The sequence below is a fragment of the Podarcis cretensis genome (genome assembly GCF_951804945.1).
Source record: "Podarcis cretensis genome assembly, chromosome: 7".
Lineage (NCBI taxonomy): Eukaryota > Metazoa > Chordata > Lepidosauria > Squamata > Lacertidae > Podarcis > Podarcis cretensis.
In genome coordinates this window covers 21,217,963-21,233,082 of record NC_137176.1, presented here as the reverse complement: position 1 = coordinate 21,233,082, position 15,120 = coordinate 21,217,963, and the positions used below count along the sequence as shown (strand labels likewise).

Here is a 15,120-nt window from a genome sequence, read left to right as displayed (position 1 = left end):
CAAGTAGTTTATTCAATATTCACAGAGAGAGAGAGACGAAGGAATGTGGTCTCTCTTAGATAATGGTGTTGCTCCAAATAAAGTCCCACCCCCTCAGTCCCTCCTATTCTCCGTTGCCTCTGCTAATAAGTTCTTTCTGCCTTTGAGCTTTCTGTTCTACTACTCTCAAGGCATGCCTGGTTCTGGAAGGGGAAGGGAATGCTTTCAAGAGACACCGAGTCTGTTAGCTGTCTCTCCCTTGGTACTTCTTCTTCCTGCTACTCTCCCAATATTCCCCAGCTGCTCCCCTCTGCTGCCTCTGAACTATGACCTTCTGCAAACCACTGTTCTAAATCTATACTGTCTTCCTCTTCTCTAGAAGGTGCAGGAAGAGGGGGGTGGGTTCCCACCATTCCTCCTCAGTCCAGCCCCTGACACAAGAACTTTAAAACAAACAACTTATATATAATAATTAAACAGTTTACACTCCTAGGGATTGCCGATCAAAAGGTCAGCAGTTCGAATCCCCGTGACGCGGTGAGTTCCCATTGCTCGGTCCCTGCTCCTGCCAGCCCAGCAGTTCGAAAGCACGAAGTGCAAGTAGGTAAATAGGTACTGCTCCAGCGAGATGGTAAACAGCATTTCCGTGTGCTGTTCTAGTTCACCAGAAGCGGCTTAGTTATGCTGGCCACATGACCCGGAAGCTGTACTCCGGCTCCCTCGGCCAATAAAGCGAGACGAGCACCACAACCCCAGAGTCTCCTAGGGCTGGAGGGTGGGGCAAGGCAGGTGGAAAAAGTCATTGCCAGATGGACAGCAGAAAGTCTCTCTCCCTTATTCTCTTTTTACTATTTCAAAAGTACAGTGTTTAGAACATATATGAGCTTGACCTCGAGAGCAAAACTAAACTGTGAAATACTGTATGGGTGACCTTGAGGCTCACTAATTTGTTTGAGTGACTTGGGTGGACACTGGAAATTAAGGTTTGCACAATTAGAATGGATTAAAGGGACTCTGTCAACCTAGCACAACAAATCCACTTTCTGAGGTTAGAAAAGTGATGAGGAAACACATGGACAAGTGTGAAATGAAGGACTGACTAGTGGGAAGGTCTATAAATACTGCACAAGCAAATAAGGATGAATGCCGATTGTCATGTAACTGCCGCACAAACAGATCAGAACAAATTCTCAATAAAGACCGAATACACTCTAACCTCTACATGAACTTTGTGCAAATCAGGATGAATGCTGAATAAATAGGTCATCTGGAGAAGTCTTAAATCTGTTATCGCATAATCAATGCAGCTGTAAATACTGCTATAACGGTGTTACACAGAACTAGTTGTGAGCCAAAGTATGTATGTGTGTCATTAAGTAGTTAAGCCTACATCAGAATTGGAAGAAGACTGCTATCTCCCGTATGATTTGGAGGGTGGGGATCACTGCCAAATGGCCGAGATACAGCCCACCTCATCAGTACTGGAAGCATTTCTATCACTCTAACAACTTTAATATGTCCTCAGGATTGAGGCCAGTACATTATCCCTGATTGGCTGGGAACATTAGAAAAAGTAATGAATTAGAGAGCAAGCATCCCCAAACTCAGCCCTCCAGATGTTTTGGGACTACCATTGCCATCATCCTTGACCACTGGTCCTGTTAGCTAGGGTTGATGGGAGTTGTAGTCCCAAAACATCTGGAGGGCTGAGTTTGGAGATGCCTGAATTAGAGGGACAAAGTGATAAAAGCAACCATACATGTGGGAGCAGGAGCACAGTGGCTACTAATAACCACAGGATAGGATTGAGGGAATTTTCCTCAAGGACCGCCTCTTTCCATATGAATTTACTCATATCCTGAAATTATCTTCTGAGGCCCTTCTTTGTGTGCCTTCTTTGTGAGAGGTCTGGAGGGTGGCAACAGAGGAATGGGCCTTTCTGTAGTGGCTCCCGGTCTATGGAATGCTTTCCCCAGGGGAGTTCAGCTGGTGCCTTCATTATACACCTTTAGGCGCCAGGCAAAAAGGCTCCTCTTAACCAGGCCTTTGGCTGATTAACATTAAATGCCCTTTTAAAAATGTGATGAGTGGTTATTGGGTTGTTCTTGTTTTAATTTTGTGTTTTCATATTAAGAGTTTATCCAGTGAACTGCCCTGAGGCCTGCGGGTATAGAGTGCTGTACAAATTTAATGAATAATAATGATAAATAATATCCAGGAGTGTTTTCCTTTCCCAGAAATGAATACTTTTGTGGCAAAAATCAAAGCAGCTCAGCACACCAGCTGTAAATGTAGACAGTTCAGTATTTATTTCATTTACACCAGTCCATCTACCAGAACAAAAATAGCACTGGTGATGTTTTTAAAAATCAGTGTTTTATTTCAAGTAAAGCTGGCAAGATAAATGTATAAATTAAGGAAAATGATCCTGGATGACTGCTCAAACAAAACCAGGGTAGTGATACTTCCTCCTGAAAAACAAAGCTCAGTAAAATATGCTGAATGCTTGGCAGTACAATCACATACTTTAATTCAGGTATTTGTATTTCTAAAGTGAAAGCTGGCGGGGGGGGGATCTCACATCTGGTAGAAAGCAAAGGTATTGTCATATTACTATGATCGATTTTATGTTGAATGATTTTACTGCTACTGGAGGATAGAGATGGCTTGCATGACTAGGATCTCAGTGAAAATGAATGTTCAGATCATGGCATATTTAGAAATTCATACCTTGGATAGCAGGTGGTGCATGCTCTGTGCACTGACAATGCCACTGTTCTCCTTGATAGATGGGCACTGCTAAACCCGAAGCATCACAACTGCAATCCATCTTTTATCTTTGGGTGGAGTTTTAAAAGTGAGCTTAGAGATCACACATGCTTACTGAAGGAAGAACAGAAGGGAATCAGAAGGAATTAGGGTAGAGTGAGCACAGCTTTTCCTTGTAATGGTGTGGACATGACAACCAGACTTCCCCCAATATGGTCTTCTTTCATGAGAGCTGGCAGGGGTTAGGAAGTTCAAGGTGTTGTGTAGATAGGTAGGTAGGTGGATAGAGAGATGATAGATAGATAGATAGATAGATAGATAGATAGATAGATGATAGATAGACAGACACATAGATAGATAGACAGATGATAGATAGATAGATGATAGATAGATGACAGATGATAGATAGATATAGATAGATGATAGATATAGATAGATAGATAGATAGATAGATAGATAGATAGATATAGATGGACAGATGATAGATAGATAGATAGATGATAGATAGATAGATAGATAGATAGATAGATAGATAGATATAGATGGACAGATGATAGATAGAGAGATGATAGATAGATAGATAGATAGATAGATAGATAGATAGATAGATGATAGATAGATAGATAGATAGGCAGACAGATAATTTTTGATGATATGCAATGTCCAGACTCTTTATATTGAAAAGAACTTTGCGTTCATAAACATAACTGAGAAGAACATACCTACAATCTCACACTGATTCACTAGACAGCACAGGTTTCTCCATATTAACTTTTAGGGATCTTCCTCTGTCTGCTTCACCCCAGACAGACCCAACCGACACTGGTCTCAGCAGCATCCAGAGAAACAGAAAAACGGTTAAAAACAACAGTTACTTGACTAACAGTCACAACAGAATGGAAAACCTCTCTCATGTGACTCACAGTCAGCCAATCACATGAGAGAGCTACTGCAAAAAGGGGGGGGACCATACACAGCAGTTCAGCATAAGCAAATATCCCCATTTCAGGAAATCAAACCATTATCCTTAACACAGGGCCATCAGAGACACTGCATACTTTTAATGAGTGGAACAGATCCTTATAACAATCTTGTAAAGTGTATATTTATCCAGTTGAAACACACATTCAAAATGCAGGTGGTGGGGTCATTATGTTTGAATGTTCCTCCACGTGGGGTGGCAGGACTGCTTACACCCAAAATATAAGTTTTATGGAGCAAGTGCTAGGCTAAAGCTGATCTGGCTGTTGTTGTTTTTCCCACCTAGCCCTTCATGGGGTTTTTGATGGAAGTAGTAGTGGTCTGTGTGGTGAGATGGCATTATGGAGCCACATTCTGAACACCAGCATTCCTGCAACCTACCTGGATGGGGCTGGGATGGGACAGGGTGGTGGCAAGGTCAGGACTGCACAGGCACACCAACAAAATTAATCCAGCTTTCCCATCAATGCATCCATACAGCTGCAGTCTGGCTGCTGCCCTCCCTCATGCCAGCCCCACAGCTAAGCTGCAGCGAGGTCAGTCTTGTGAGGGCAACTCCATGACTCCTGCCTACCACATGGGCTGCTACTGGATGCAAACATTAAAGTTAAAAGGATTTTAAATACGCAGTCCCCACTTGCATTCTGAATTTGAGCAGTCCAGGAGGAGCTAAACCAATTGGCAATGCTATTGGTTTTAATGAGTGTATCTTGTGCTATGTGCCACTTAGCATTCTTTCTGACTGTCTCTTAAAAAGCCATATTTAGTTTTCTGCAAAGGGGCACTCCAGTCTGGCTCTCCTGTCAAATGTGGTCCATGGAAAATGGGCCAGTCCTCAATGGTAAACAGAGCAAGCAGTCGGGATAGGAAAAAAGTTGGCTGATGATGAAACCGTGGAGACTGTGTGTGGTTACAGTCCTGATATGGAATTTGGAAAAGGGGAGTAGATGTTCAAATGTAGCCTTTCTGACCTTTCCCATGGGTAGGATGAGCGTTGCTCCCGGCAGGGAGGAAGGAGTCAGTGGACACCGAGGGTTGGTTCAGAGAAAGAGTTTGTTTCTGCTTTCCGGATTAGCAGAAAGGCACTGTGTGATTGGTCACAGCAAGCACACTTAAAGAGTAGAAACATACAGCTTATATTCCCTTTAGGTCCCCTTTCCCCCTCCCCAGGAATCCAGCCTCATGAGTTTGTACACGTAAGTTTGCATCCTTGAGCATGAATAGAAATTGTTTCTGTACTCTTATCTGGCACTCCTGGCGCCATTCCCGGGTTCTGTGCGTCAGCGCGGTCAGGATAGTTACAACCGGTAAGATAAGTTGGATGCGCCATCCCGTCTCTACTCGGAACTGACAAGGCCATCTATTACGCCTTCATGGACTGATAAAGCAGAAGGCTTTGTTTATTCAGCTGGTTTGTGTTATACAGCTCAATCTAATGCATTTTAGATAACGGATCCTCAAAGAAAGAATTTGGGAAGTTTGGGGCCTAGTTGGGGTGACACAGTCAGGTTTGGGTAACCTGTCCCTTCACAAATAAGACTGTTGTATGGACAGGTGGATTCCCCCAAACCCTGGGCGGCCCCTGTGTGGAATAACGGCTCAAGACAATGTGCTATGGGATTAAAATTGGCCACAACTTTATTATGTTTCAGATGTGAGTAGACCTTGGCTCAGGCATTGGGCATTTATCCCTCCCAGTTCTCCTCAAGGGATCTGGGGAACATCAGGGTTATCCAGAGTGTGGAGGGGGGGATGGGCTGGGTCTGGAGAACATATGTTCAAGCAGAGAGAGCCGTCGCAGGGGAGAGCAATGACGCTGCCGTCGCAGGGGAGAGCAATGACAACCTCTAGGCGTACGGCCAAAGCCTCCCCTCAAACAACCCCTTTAACGGGGCACCCTGGGATCGCCACAGCAAAGAGAAAGGGGGTGTGGGTCACTGCTACATGCCCACCCCCATTTAGGGAAGATAGACTAAAGGATTCTGCCCAAGGCCTGATACCGCCAAAGTTGTGACGTTTTGCTATGGGAAAGGCAAACCTGCCAACACAGGAGAATTCCTTTCCGGCCCTTCAACAGTGACCTTCACGTAGCAGCACCTGCGTACCTGTGGAGAAAAGGTTAACCTACAAAAGAAGTCTTAACTGAGGGTGGGTAGGGTGGGAGAAGCTCTGGAGCCAACTGATGATTCCCAGGTGAGATCCTCGCCCTATTGTGTGGGCAGACTGGTCCCTCTCCCTACCTGGCCTGATCACCTGGACAACGCCTCCTCAGGCGGGATTGGGCAACTGGCTGAGGTAGGCGGAGACCTCCAGGTATCCCACCTGGGGAAGGTGAAGCCAGGCCTGTGCTAATGGTGCTGCATAGGGTCAAGGGGGCTGCACGCAACCATGCAAAGAGCGCCCCCCCCCATTTAATGTGGGGAGTGGTCATTGTGTGCTCTGCTGGTTTTGGGTGGCACCTTGCACAAGGGTTGTCACTTACTGCAGAAATAAGGAAAGCTTTTCAGCCTGAAGGTCACATTTCCTCACTGAGGAGGGGGAGGACATTCAAATGGTGGACAGGGATAGACCAGAAAGTGGGTGGAGACTGAGTTTACTATCTGAGAATGAGCATTTAATGCTCACATGGAGGTGACACCTGCACTGCTGGGAGTTGGACTAGATGATCCTCAGAGTATTTTCCAGCACTACAATTCTATTATTATAAAGCAGTTTACTTTTCAACCACACAAATGTCAGGGGTTCTAGGCATGCAGTGTGTTATCCAGGCAAGCAGGAGTTGGGTGGTTCAAGAACATACACCGGTCAGGCAAAAGGAGTCGAGGATGGTGCAGAACAAAGTCAGTGAGATCTGGGAAAAGGGGAGGCCTGGGGAGGGTACTTGAAGAAGGTTGGATAAAGTGGCTTGGATGGCTGAATTTGAATCCCCAACCCCCAGCCGGATCTGCTCACCACAATTTTTACTGTGAACATTCCAATCTGTAAATCGCACCCACTCATTACAATTCTACAGAAATGGGTCTCGGATTGAAAGCAAAACATTTGACTAATTCTGCCTGCCCAAGGGGGCTTTGAATTTGTGACGCTCAAACAGCAGCTTCCACTGTCAAATGACAAAGCCACTTTCCAAATTGAGGGGGAGTTTCGAAAACCCCCAGGTACACCTGAAGTAGCTCTTTGGATCCTGACCTAGATTTCATTTTAGGTTTTTAACTTAGCAAAAGCAAGTTGATAGCTTCCCACTTCCCAGAAGGCAATAGGTTTCAGAAATACTGTTGTGGGGCGGGAGCGTTATATTACAATTGCCATCATATTGTTTAAATGCTGCTGCCTTATCTTCTATATCCTTTTGTGTCCTTTATCAATTTGTTCGAGCTGCTTTGCATGTGTGACCAAAATCTTAGTTTTGTAATTTTTCCCTGCAACAGTGAGGCAAAAGATAACTATTGCTGACCTCAATTGCAGACAAGATTTGTAGAGACTTATTCATATGTGCTGAAAGATTTGGTCTGTAATAACAATGCATATATTTATAGAGTGTTTCTTTCTTTTCCCCATTTTTTTTTTTTAAAACATCCCTGAAGCTGCACACTGACCAAGATATGGGAGATGGAAATTTAAAATACATATTAACAGGAGAAGGAGCTGGCAGTCTATTCGTTATAGATGAAAATACAGGAGATATTCATGCAGCAAAAAAGCTGGACAGAGAAGAAAAGTCCCTGTATGTGCTACGTGCCAAGGCTATAGACCGAAAGACTGGAAGACAAGTGGAGCCTGAATCAGAATTTATCATTAAAATCCATGATATCAATGACAATGAACCTAAATTTACCAAGGACATTTACACGGCCAGTGTTCCTGAGAAGTCCAGCGTTGGTAAGTATAATTTATTATCATATAAAAAAATATTTTTTAAAAAAAAGAAAGAAAAAGATAGAAGGTTAAGCCACTTCACAACTATACTCTAGAGCTTATTTGTGGTTTTTAAGTAGTCATAAAAGCATCTGTAAATATCAGTTCACCAGCTTCTGTCTGCCATCAATATCTGTCTTTTCCCACCCCATAGGTTACCATATGGCTTCCATGAAGCTAGCAGCAGTCAAATGGAAACTTCTAATATGCTGTGTGATCGTAACTATTATTGCCATCCAGTAATGAACCACTGAAAACAATGCTTAACAGGCTCATCTGTGTGCATGATCAGCAATGGCAATTTGTTTGACACCTTTGTACTTTTGCATTCAAAGTTGTGGAATGACAAATTGTTGATTTTTCCCGTCCTTCTAGGTAAAAGAATTGGAAATAGTCTAACCTCTTGCATAATCTAGACTCATGTAGCAATTCATTGTCCTTCTTGAGGACAGTGTGTGAGATGTGTGTCTCAAATGGTGGTAGCAATATATTCTGTCTGGAAACATAAACAAGCTGGGCTTGTAGAATTCATTACTTCCAAGAAACAGTGTGCACCAAGAGGCTCATGAACTCATTCCCCTCCATATGCTTTTGAGTGATGTCACACAAATTCCCTTCTCTCTTCCATGGTTTGCTCTATCCATGGTGTTGTGTCACGTCCACATTGGTATTATGTATTGATAACAGTAGGCAGCTGCATTGCCCTTCTAACTGTACTTTGCAACCATGGTTCTAAGTGAGTTGGCAAACGATGGTTAGAAAGGTGATCTTCATTACAGTTAACCATGGCTACCAACCAACACGAGGGGGGAGTAAATGGAGGGAGTACACAATACATTGCCAGAATGTGTCAATTGGAGAGGATTAGTCCCTTGTCATGGTCAGATCACTTCCTGTTGAGATTTATGCTTTCAGCTCCTTTTGCCCTCTATAAGGATGGTCTGAGGCTGATGGATCCAATGGGTTTCCAGATGGCTCTGGGGGATATTTTGGTTGATATGACTGGAGCTCCTGTGGAAGCCCTATCCAACCTCTGGAACATCCCAATAGCTCAGATTGTTAACATGAGCACCCCTGAGTGTCCCCACTTGCACTCCACTGGGAACGTGTGTCTGATGTTACCGCAGATGAATCTCAAGGGGCACGCCTTGGCCTCGGCCCAGTATACCTAAAGGAGCGTCTCCACCACCGTTGTTCAGCCCAGACGCTAAAGTCCAGCTCTGAGGGCCTTCTGGCAGTTCCCTCACTGTGAGAAGTGAGGTTACAGGGAACCAGGCAGAGGGCCTTCTTGGTAGTGGCACCCGCCCTGTGGAATGTCCTCCCACCAGATGTCAAAGAAATGGACAATTATACCTGTGTGTGTGTGTGTGTTTAGAGGAGGCATGGGCAGGGGTAGAATGGAGAAGATTGAGGGGAGGAGGATCAAAGTCCTGGCAGAGGGCAAAGCCAGCTGCAGAAACTCCCATGTTGTTCAGCACGTGCTGATTAAACACATTCCATGGTGTTTAGGAGGGGGAACGGCATGAATGAATGGGGGAGGCAAAGAGGGAAAGGAACACAGTCGCCGCTCCTCACCTGCTTTGGTGCACAGGTTGAGGAGAATTAACAGGGACACATTTCACCTGCCTCTATCCCGACAGAGGTCATCATTCAGGGTGACCAAAGCTGTTTCTGTGCCAAAACCAGGCTAAACCCAGATTGAAATGAAACAAGAAAATCAGTTTCCTCAAGAGTGTGTGGATCTGGTTTGTGACCAGCCACTCAAGAACCTTGCCAAAGAAGGGCAGATTGGTGAGTGGCCGGGAGTTACTTAGATTTTCCAAATCCAGGGAGGGTTTCTTGAGCAACAGTTTTACCAGTGCATCCTTCATGCTGGAAGGGAGCACCCCTTCTCGCAAGCAGGCATTAATCAGTTCCCTAGCCCAGCCAGCTATCCCCTCCTTACTAGTTTTTATCAGCAAAGAGAGGTCTCTTACTAACTGAAACTCATTCAACACAACAATACAGTTCTCTGAATTATTATTATTATTATTAATAATAATAATAATAATAATAATACCCTGCCCATCTGGCTGGGTTTCGCCAGCCACTCTGGGTGGCTCCCAACAGAAATAATAATAATAATAATAATAATAATAATAATAATAATAAAGTGATAAAACACCAGACATTAAAAACTTCCCTAAACAGGGCTGCCTTCAGATATCTTCTAAAAGTCAGATAGTTGTTTATTTACTTGACATCTGATGGGAGGGCGTTCCACAGGATGGGCGCTACTACTGATAAATATTTGAATCAATAGTTGGGTCTCAAGCCCTGAATTATATTGCTAATGGTCAAGGTTCTACACACTACCTGGCATAGGTTCATACTGGTGATTTTTTTGGTATTGTACTGTAAAGGCAGCATAGCCGTGTATGAAAAGTATAGAGAAAAGCCAACCTCATAAGCATTTCATAAGCAATAGAAATGAGAAGCAAATATGCTACAGGTACCATTAGGCATGCAATTTTCAAGTAAATGCATAGAGTAATTATTTTTTCTCTTGGGTTTGACAATTAGTCTACAGATGCATGAAGGCCTTGGTGCTTTACTTTATATTAACTTGCTAAGTACTGAAATACTAAATACTCTGTGGACTTTAGCTTCAGATCAATGAACACAAGGTGCAGCTGCTGTATAGGGTCACATTAACTAGCATGGGGTAGTTCGATCATTAGGCAGATAGGCTTGAAGCATCTCTATCTCCTTGCAGAGGATGCAGTCCTATGTTAGAAGTGAGTAGTTGCAAAGTAGCTTTTTGACATTTTCGAGTAAGATCCGCTTGTATAACTCCTACTATTTCCATAAATGATATTTTTATAAGACACTTATGTGAATTGCTGAAACAGGCACACAGCCTGAAAGGTAAATATGTATATATTGCCATTTTCAGGGCAATTTCCTGTTTGCTTTGAGCCTTAATTCAAATCTCCGAATAGTTATTCTAAAATTCAGTTTACATTGCTAGACATCATGTGAGAGGAGTTTTTCAAAACTAAAATTAATCAAGAGTAATCTTAGGTCCACTATGAGTCAAGCTCGGCTCTCTGGCTTAGCAATCTTGTCAACTGAAAACAAAGTAGCGAAAGGAATTGATTTTGATAATGTGATTTCAAAATTTGCAGAGAACAAATTTAGGGAAAAAAAAGGTTTCAAGTGCTTATGCTCACAATGTTTAGTAAATAAACCAAAAAATAACACTTGCAACTGTAAGTATCTTATTTTTCCTTCTTTTAATAATTTCAATGGGGGGGGTGATAAGAAATTTTCCACACTGGGTACCACCTGACCTTGCTATGCCACTGCCCACAGGGCTGGGTGTCTGAACTGTTACCACAGCCATGGAGGAACTACTCACAGGAAGACAATTTTGTACACCACCCTAATCTCTGAGCACTGAGAGATTCAAGGGGTTCCAGATGCTTACCCAGGATTTGGTTTCCTTGGAATGGGGGACAGCAGAGACTGTGGTGTCTTTATGATATATGGTTTATTTACACATATATACAACCTGAGCCTAAAATGCAGCGGCTCACAGCATTAACACTCCAGAAAGTCTTGCTTCTCCCATAGTCACAGCCTTGGAATCAAGCAAAAATCAAGCATGGCTCTCTCCATAGGAGCCATCTCCTAGGGATCGATGGGTCTTTGGGCACCCCAATAGAATATTAGAGGGGGCTGAGCCACCGCCCCCAAGTTGATAGGCAATGTCATTCAAATGGCTTGTGTGCACTGCATCATGTGATTGATTATGTGGGGTGGGGCTTACCTGCCCCTCCCCCATGTTTTATTCAGGTTGGCACCCCTGGCTCTCTCCCAACATCTACCTGCTTCTAGCATGCTCTCAACTTGCAAGCTTGCAAGCCTTTCTCCCCACCAGCCAGGTAAGGGATGAGGTCCACCCATTTACCCTTTGGCACAAAACAACCCACTTTGTTATATTAACAACCATACTTAGGGTCATTAACTCACAAAGAAACTTGCTTGAATAGTTCAACAGTAGAATCCTCCACTAGATTTTAACCCATCAATTAACAGATTATCATTTGCATTTTATTTCCCATCATTTTAACATCAAAACTAAGAGAGTTGCCACAGCTGACTAGTTTAAGCTGAGAGTGACCTTTAAATCAACACTAAAAAGTGTTTTTATCATACTTGTGCCCTGCAATTATTTGACAGATCCATTTTCTTACCGATTTTTATTGGAGTATTCCCCCCCCCCATCAACTATAATTCTCTAATCTCTGGACAAAAAGAAGAAGAAGAAACATTACAGGCTCAAAGTCCATACCTCAGCACTTTTCACTCATACCTAATGCTGACACTGCAGTACAGTACTAAGGGATATGTTCTGCACAGTTAGAGATGTCCTTCAGATAAGACATTAAGTCAAGGTCCCTTCCCTTCCGCTCTGATATGGCTGCATAGGATAAAATGAAAAATCCCACTGGCATTCTGTGAAATATGTCAAGAACTGGAGAAACTGCCATGAGAAGAATTCCCTTTCTGAATGTAACAGTTTCTAATGTTAAAGTCTTTATGCATCTAGTGAGAATTAAATGGTGCAGTTCCCCAGCTAATCAATGGACAAATATGTGCAAATGTTTTCATATGGACACTCGTCAGTCTCAAGAGACAATGGAGGGCACCTCTGGGAGTGAAGTCCAACTGCTGGAGAATCACAGTACCTGCAGCAGCTGCAGAGACCAGTAACTCATAACTGCTGCATCCTGCATCATTTTTGCTGCATAGCAGGACTGAAGTGACCTCTCAAGGGGGAAAGCCTGGGCACTTTGTAGGGGTATTCACAGTTCGTATGGGTGCCGCTGATGTGACAACTGTACGGGCTGCTTCTCTCACACGCCGTCTGTATGGGCTGCCTCTCGCATGGCGACTGTATGGGCTGTTGCGCATGAGCAGCCCATACGGGATGCCGCTTGCGCGGCAGTCCATATGGCCACTGTGCATGAGTGGCAGCCTGTACAGACTACGCATGTGCGGCATCCTGTACGGTCGCCGCACATGTGCGGTCCATACGGGATCCTGCTCGTGCAGCAGCCTGTATGGTCACCATGCAAGTGGCAGCCCATACAGCCACCATGTGTAAGCGGCAGCCCATACGGCCGCTGTGCATGAGTGGCAACCTGTACAGACTGCGCATGTGTGGCATCCCGTATGGTCACCGCACATGTGCACTCCGTATGGGATGCTGCTTGTGCAGTAGCCCATACAGTCACCATGCATGCGGCAGCCCGTACGGAGTGCACATATGTGCCATTCCGTATGGAGTGTGCACATGTGGGATACCACACATGTGCAGTCCATACGGGCTGTGCCGCCCCGGGTGCCAGGGAGGGTTCCTCCACCACTGGATATCCTACAAAGTAGAAGATATGTGTTCTTGAGGTTTATTCCCAACACCATTCTCACAAATGAGTATAGCCTCAAGGCAACAGAGGTTTATGATCAGAGTTTTCCTTTTCCTACATGGGCTTCCTTCCCAGGTTGACGAGCTCTCTCTGCCCTCATGTTAGGAAAATAATGTTATATCAGAGCAATTCTCAGATGCTGGGAAATTCTTTCTACTGTACATTGGTTTGTCTGCTAATGAGCATGCACACATTGCTATGAAGATTCTGGATGGTATTTTTGGAGTGCAAACTCAGATCATGCAAGTGACTGGCTCAATATTTGTTGTTGTGTGAGAGCACAACCTACAGTACATACAATGGTTTCCTTCTGCTGAACACAACAGGGGAAGATGAATAATGGCAAGTGGATGAAATTACGAGAAAGCATATTTTCCTTCTCTTTGTGACTGAATAGCATAGTAGAAAGTCAGGGAATGAAGAAAGTAATCAATCAAGACTGGATACATTTTCCTTTCCTTTGCTGGCATTCCTATTTCCCGCTAGCAGTTTAAATTGTAACACTTCATTGCAAGATTCTTCAGATTTCTAATTGAAAGCTAAAGGCTGCATTTCATCTGGTTGAGTATATTTCATAAGAGCTCAGCATTTTATAAGTTGAATTTATACACCTGTTCTGTTAGCTGAATTTTGTGATGCAGCTCTGCGACCGAAACAATGTTACCAAAAAAGCATATAGTAGGAGAAAGTGTGCACAAAGACTTATATATTAGTGAAAATAATACATAGAAATGCATTATGTTAGCAAAAAATTCTTGCAAAAAATGTGCATGTCAAAACTGAACACAACAATGTGTTTTTTAGGAGAAATCCACACCAAAATTGCTGGTTAGTTTTTAGGAGGGTTTGTTTTTTTCCTAATGTAGATTGATTCAGAAATCCAGAAAACTGAATTTAAGATCAGACAAATGAGAAACCAAAACTGGCAGATCCTTCCTGCATGAGACCATTGAGACTAAGGAGGAAGGGGTTGCAGTGACGCCTCTTTGGACTGGTTGTAAGAAGGCAGGGTTGTGGGGACTTCTTACTGAGGTTAGTGGTGCTGTGTCACATTCACCCAAATGGGCCAGCCTCCACTGCCATAATGACTAGTAGTTGTGGGTAGCTCAACCCATATACAGTGGATTTTGGGACCTAGAACCTTTCTCAGAGGTATCATGAGCAGAAAATTTAGTCATTTGGGGCTTCAGAAGAAGGCAGAGAGCATGGTCTTCATATCTAATTATTATTTGGCCTTCAGCTACATCATTTTAATAGGCTTTCATGGAAATGGTGTACCTTTCAATTTTTGTTGGAGCAAGGGGGGAATGTAGAAAACAAAGAAATATATGCTATTACTAGGGGATGAGTCGCTGTTCGCTTCACTCATCAGACTCACCCATCCCATTCCTTTACACCTTGAAAAAACCTTCTCTCCCCTTAGACATTGTCAAACCTCTTTTTTATGGGTTGGGCCACCAGACCATTTGCTTACTTCTTTGGCAGCCACACAAAGTGCAGCTTGATGACATCCTAAGAAAAGTACATATTAGGACAGGCTTTCTCAACCTCGGCCCTCCAGATGTTTTGAGACTACAATTCCCATCATCCCTGACCACTGGTCCTGCTAGCTAGGGATCATGGGAGTTGTAGGCCAAAAACATCTGGAGGGCTGAGGCTGAGGACGCATGTATTAGAAGATACACAGAAACGACATTAAGGTAAAGGTAAAGGGACCCCTGACCATTAGGTCCAGTTATGGCTGACTCTGGGTTGCGGCACTCATCTCGCTCTACTGGTCGATAGAGCCGGCGTACAGCTTCCGGGTCATGTGGCCAGCATGACCAATCTGCTACTGGTGAACCAGAGCAGCACACGGAAACGCTGTTTACGTTTCCGCCGGAGTGGTACCTATTTATCTACTTGCTCTTTGACGTGCTTTCAAACTGCTAGGTTGGCAGGAGCAGGGACCGAGGAGTGGGAGCTCACCCCATCGCGAGGATTCAAACCGCCGACCTTCTGA

The 15,120-nt window shown here is 43.9% G+C and overlaps 1 protein-coding gene across 2 annotated transcripts in view; it reads left to right on the top strand.

The window, feature by feature from the left end:
* The window catches only part of CDH9 (cadherin 9), a 143,424-nt gene that overhangs the window by 78,244 nt on the left and 50,060 nt on the right, over nucleotides 1-15,120 (top strand). For both annotated transcript variants that reach the window (XM_079984954.1, XM_079984955.1), the window contains exon 3: nucleotides 7,314-7,608. In XM_079984954.1, the coding sequence (XP_079841080.1) occupies nucleotides 7,314-7,608 (295 nt within the window). The remainder of the gene's footprint in view (nucleotides 1-7,313; nucleotides 7,609-15,120) is intronic.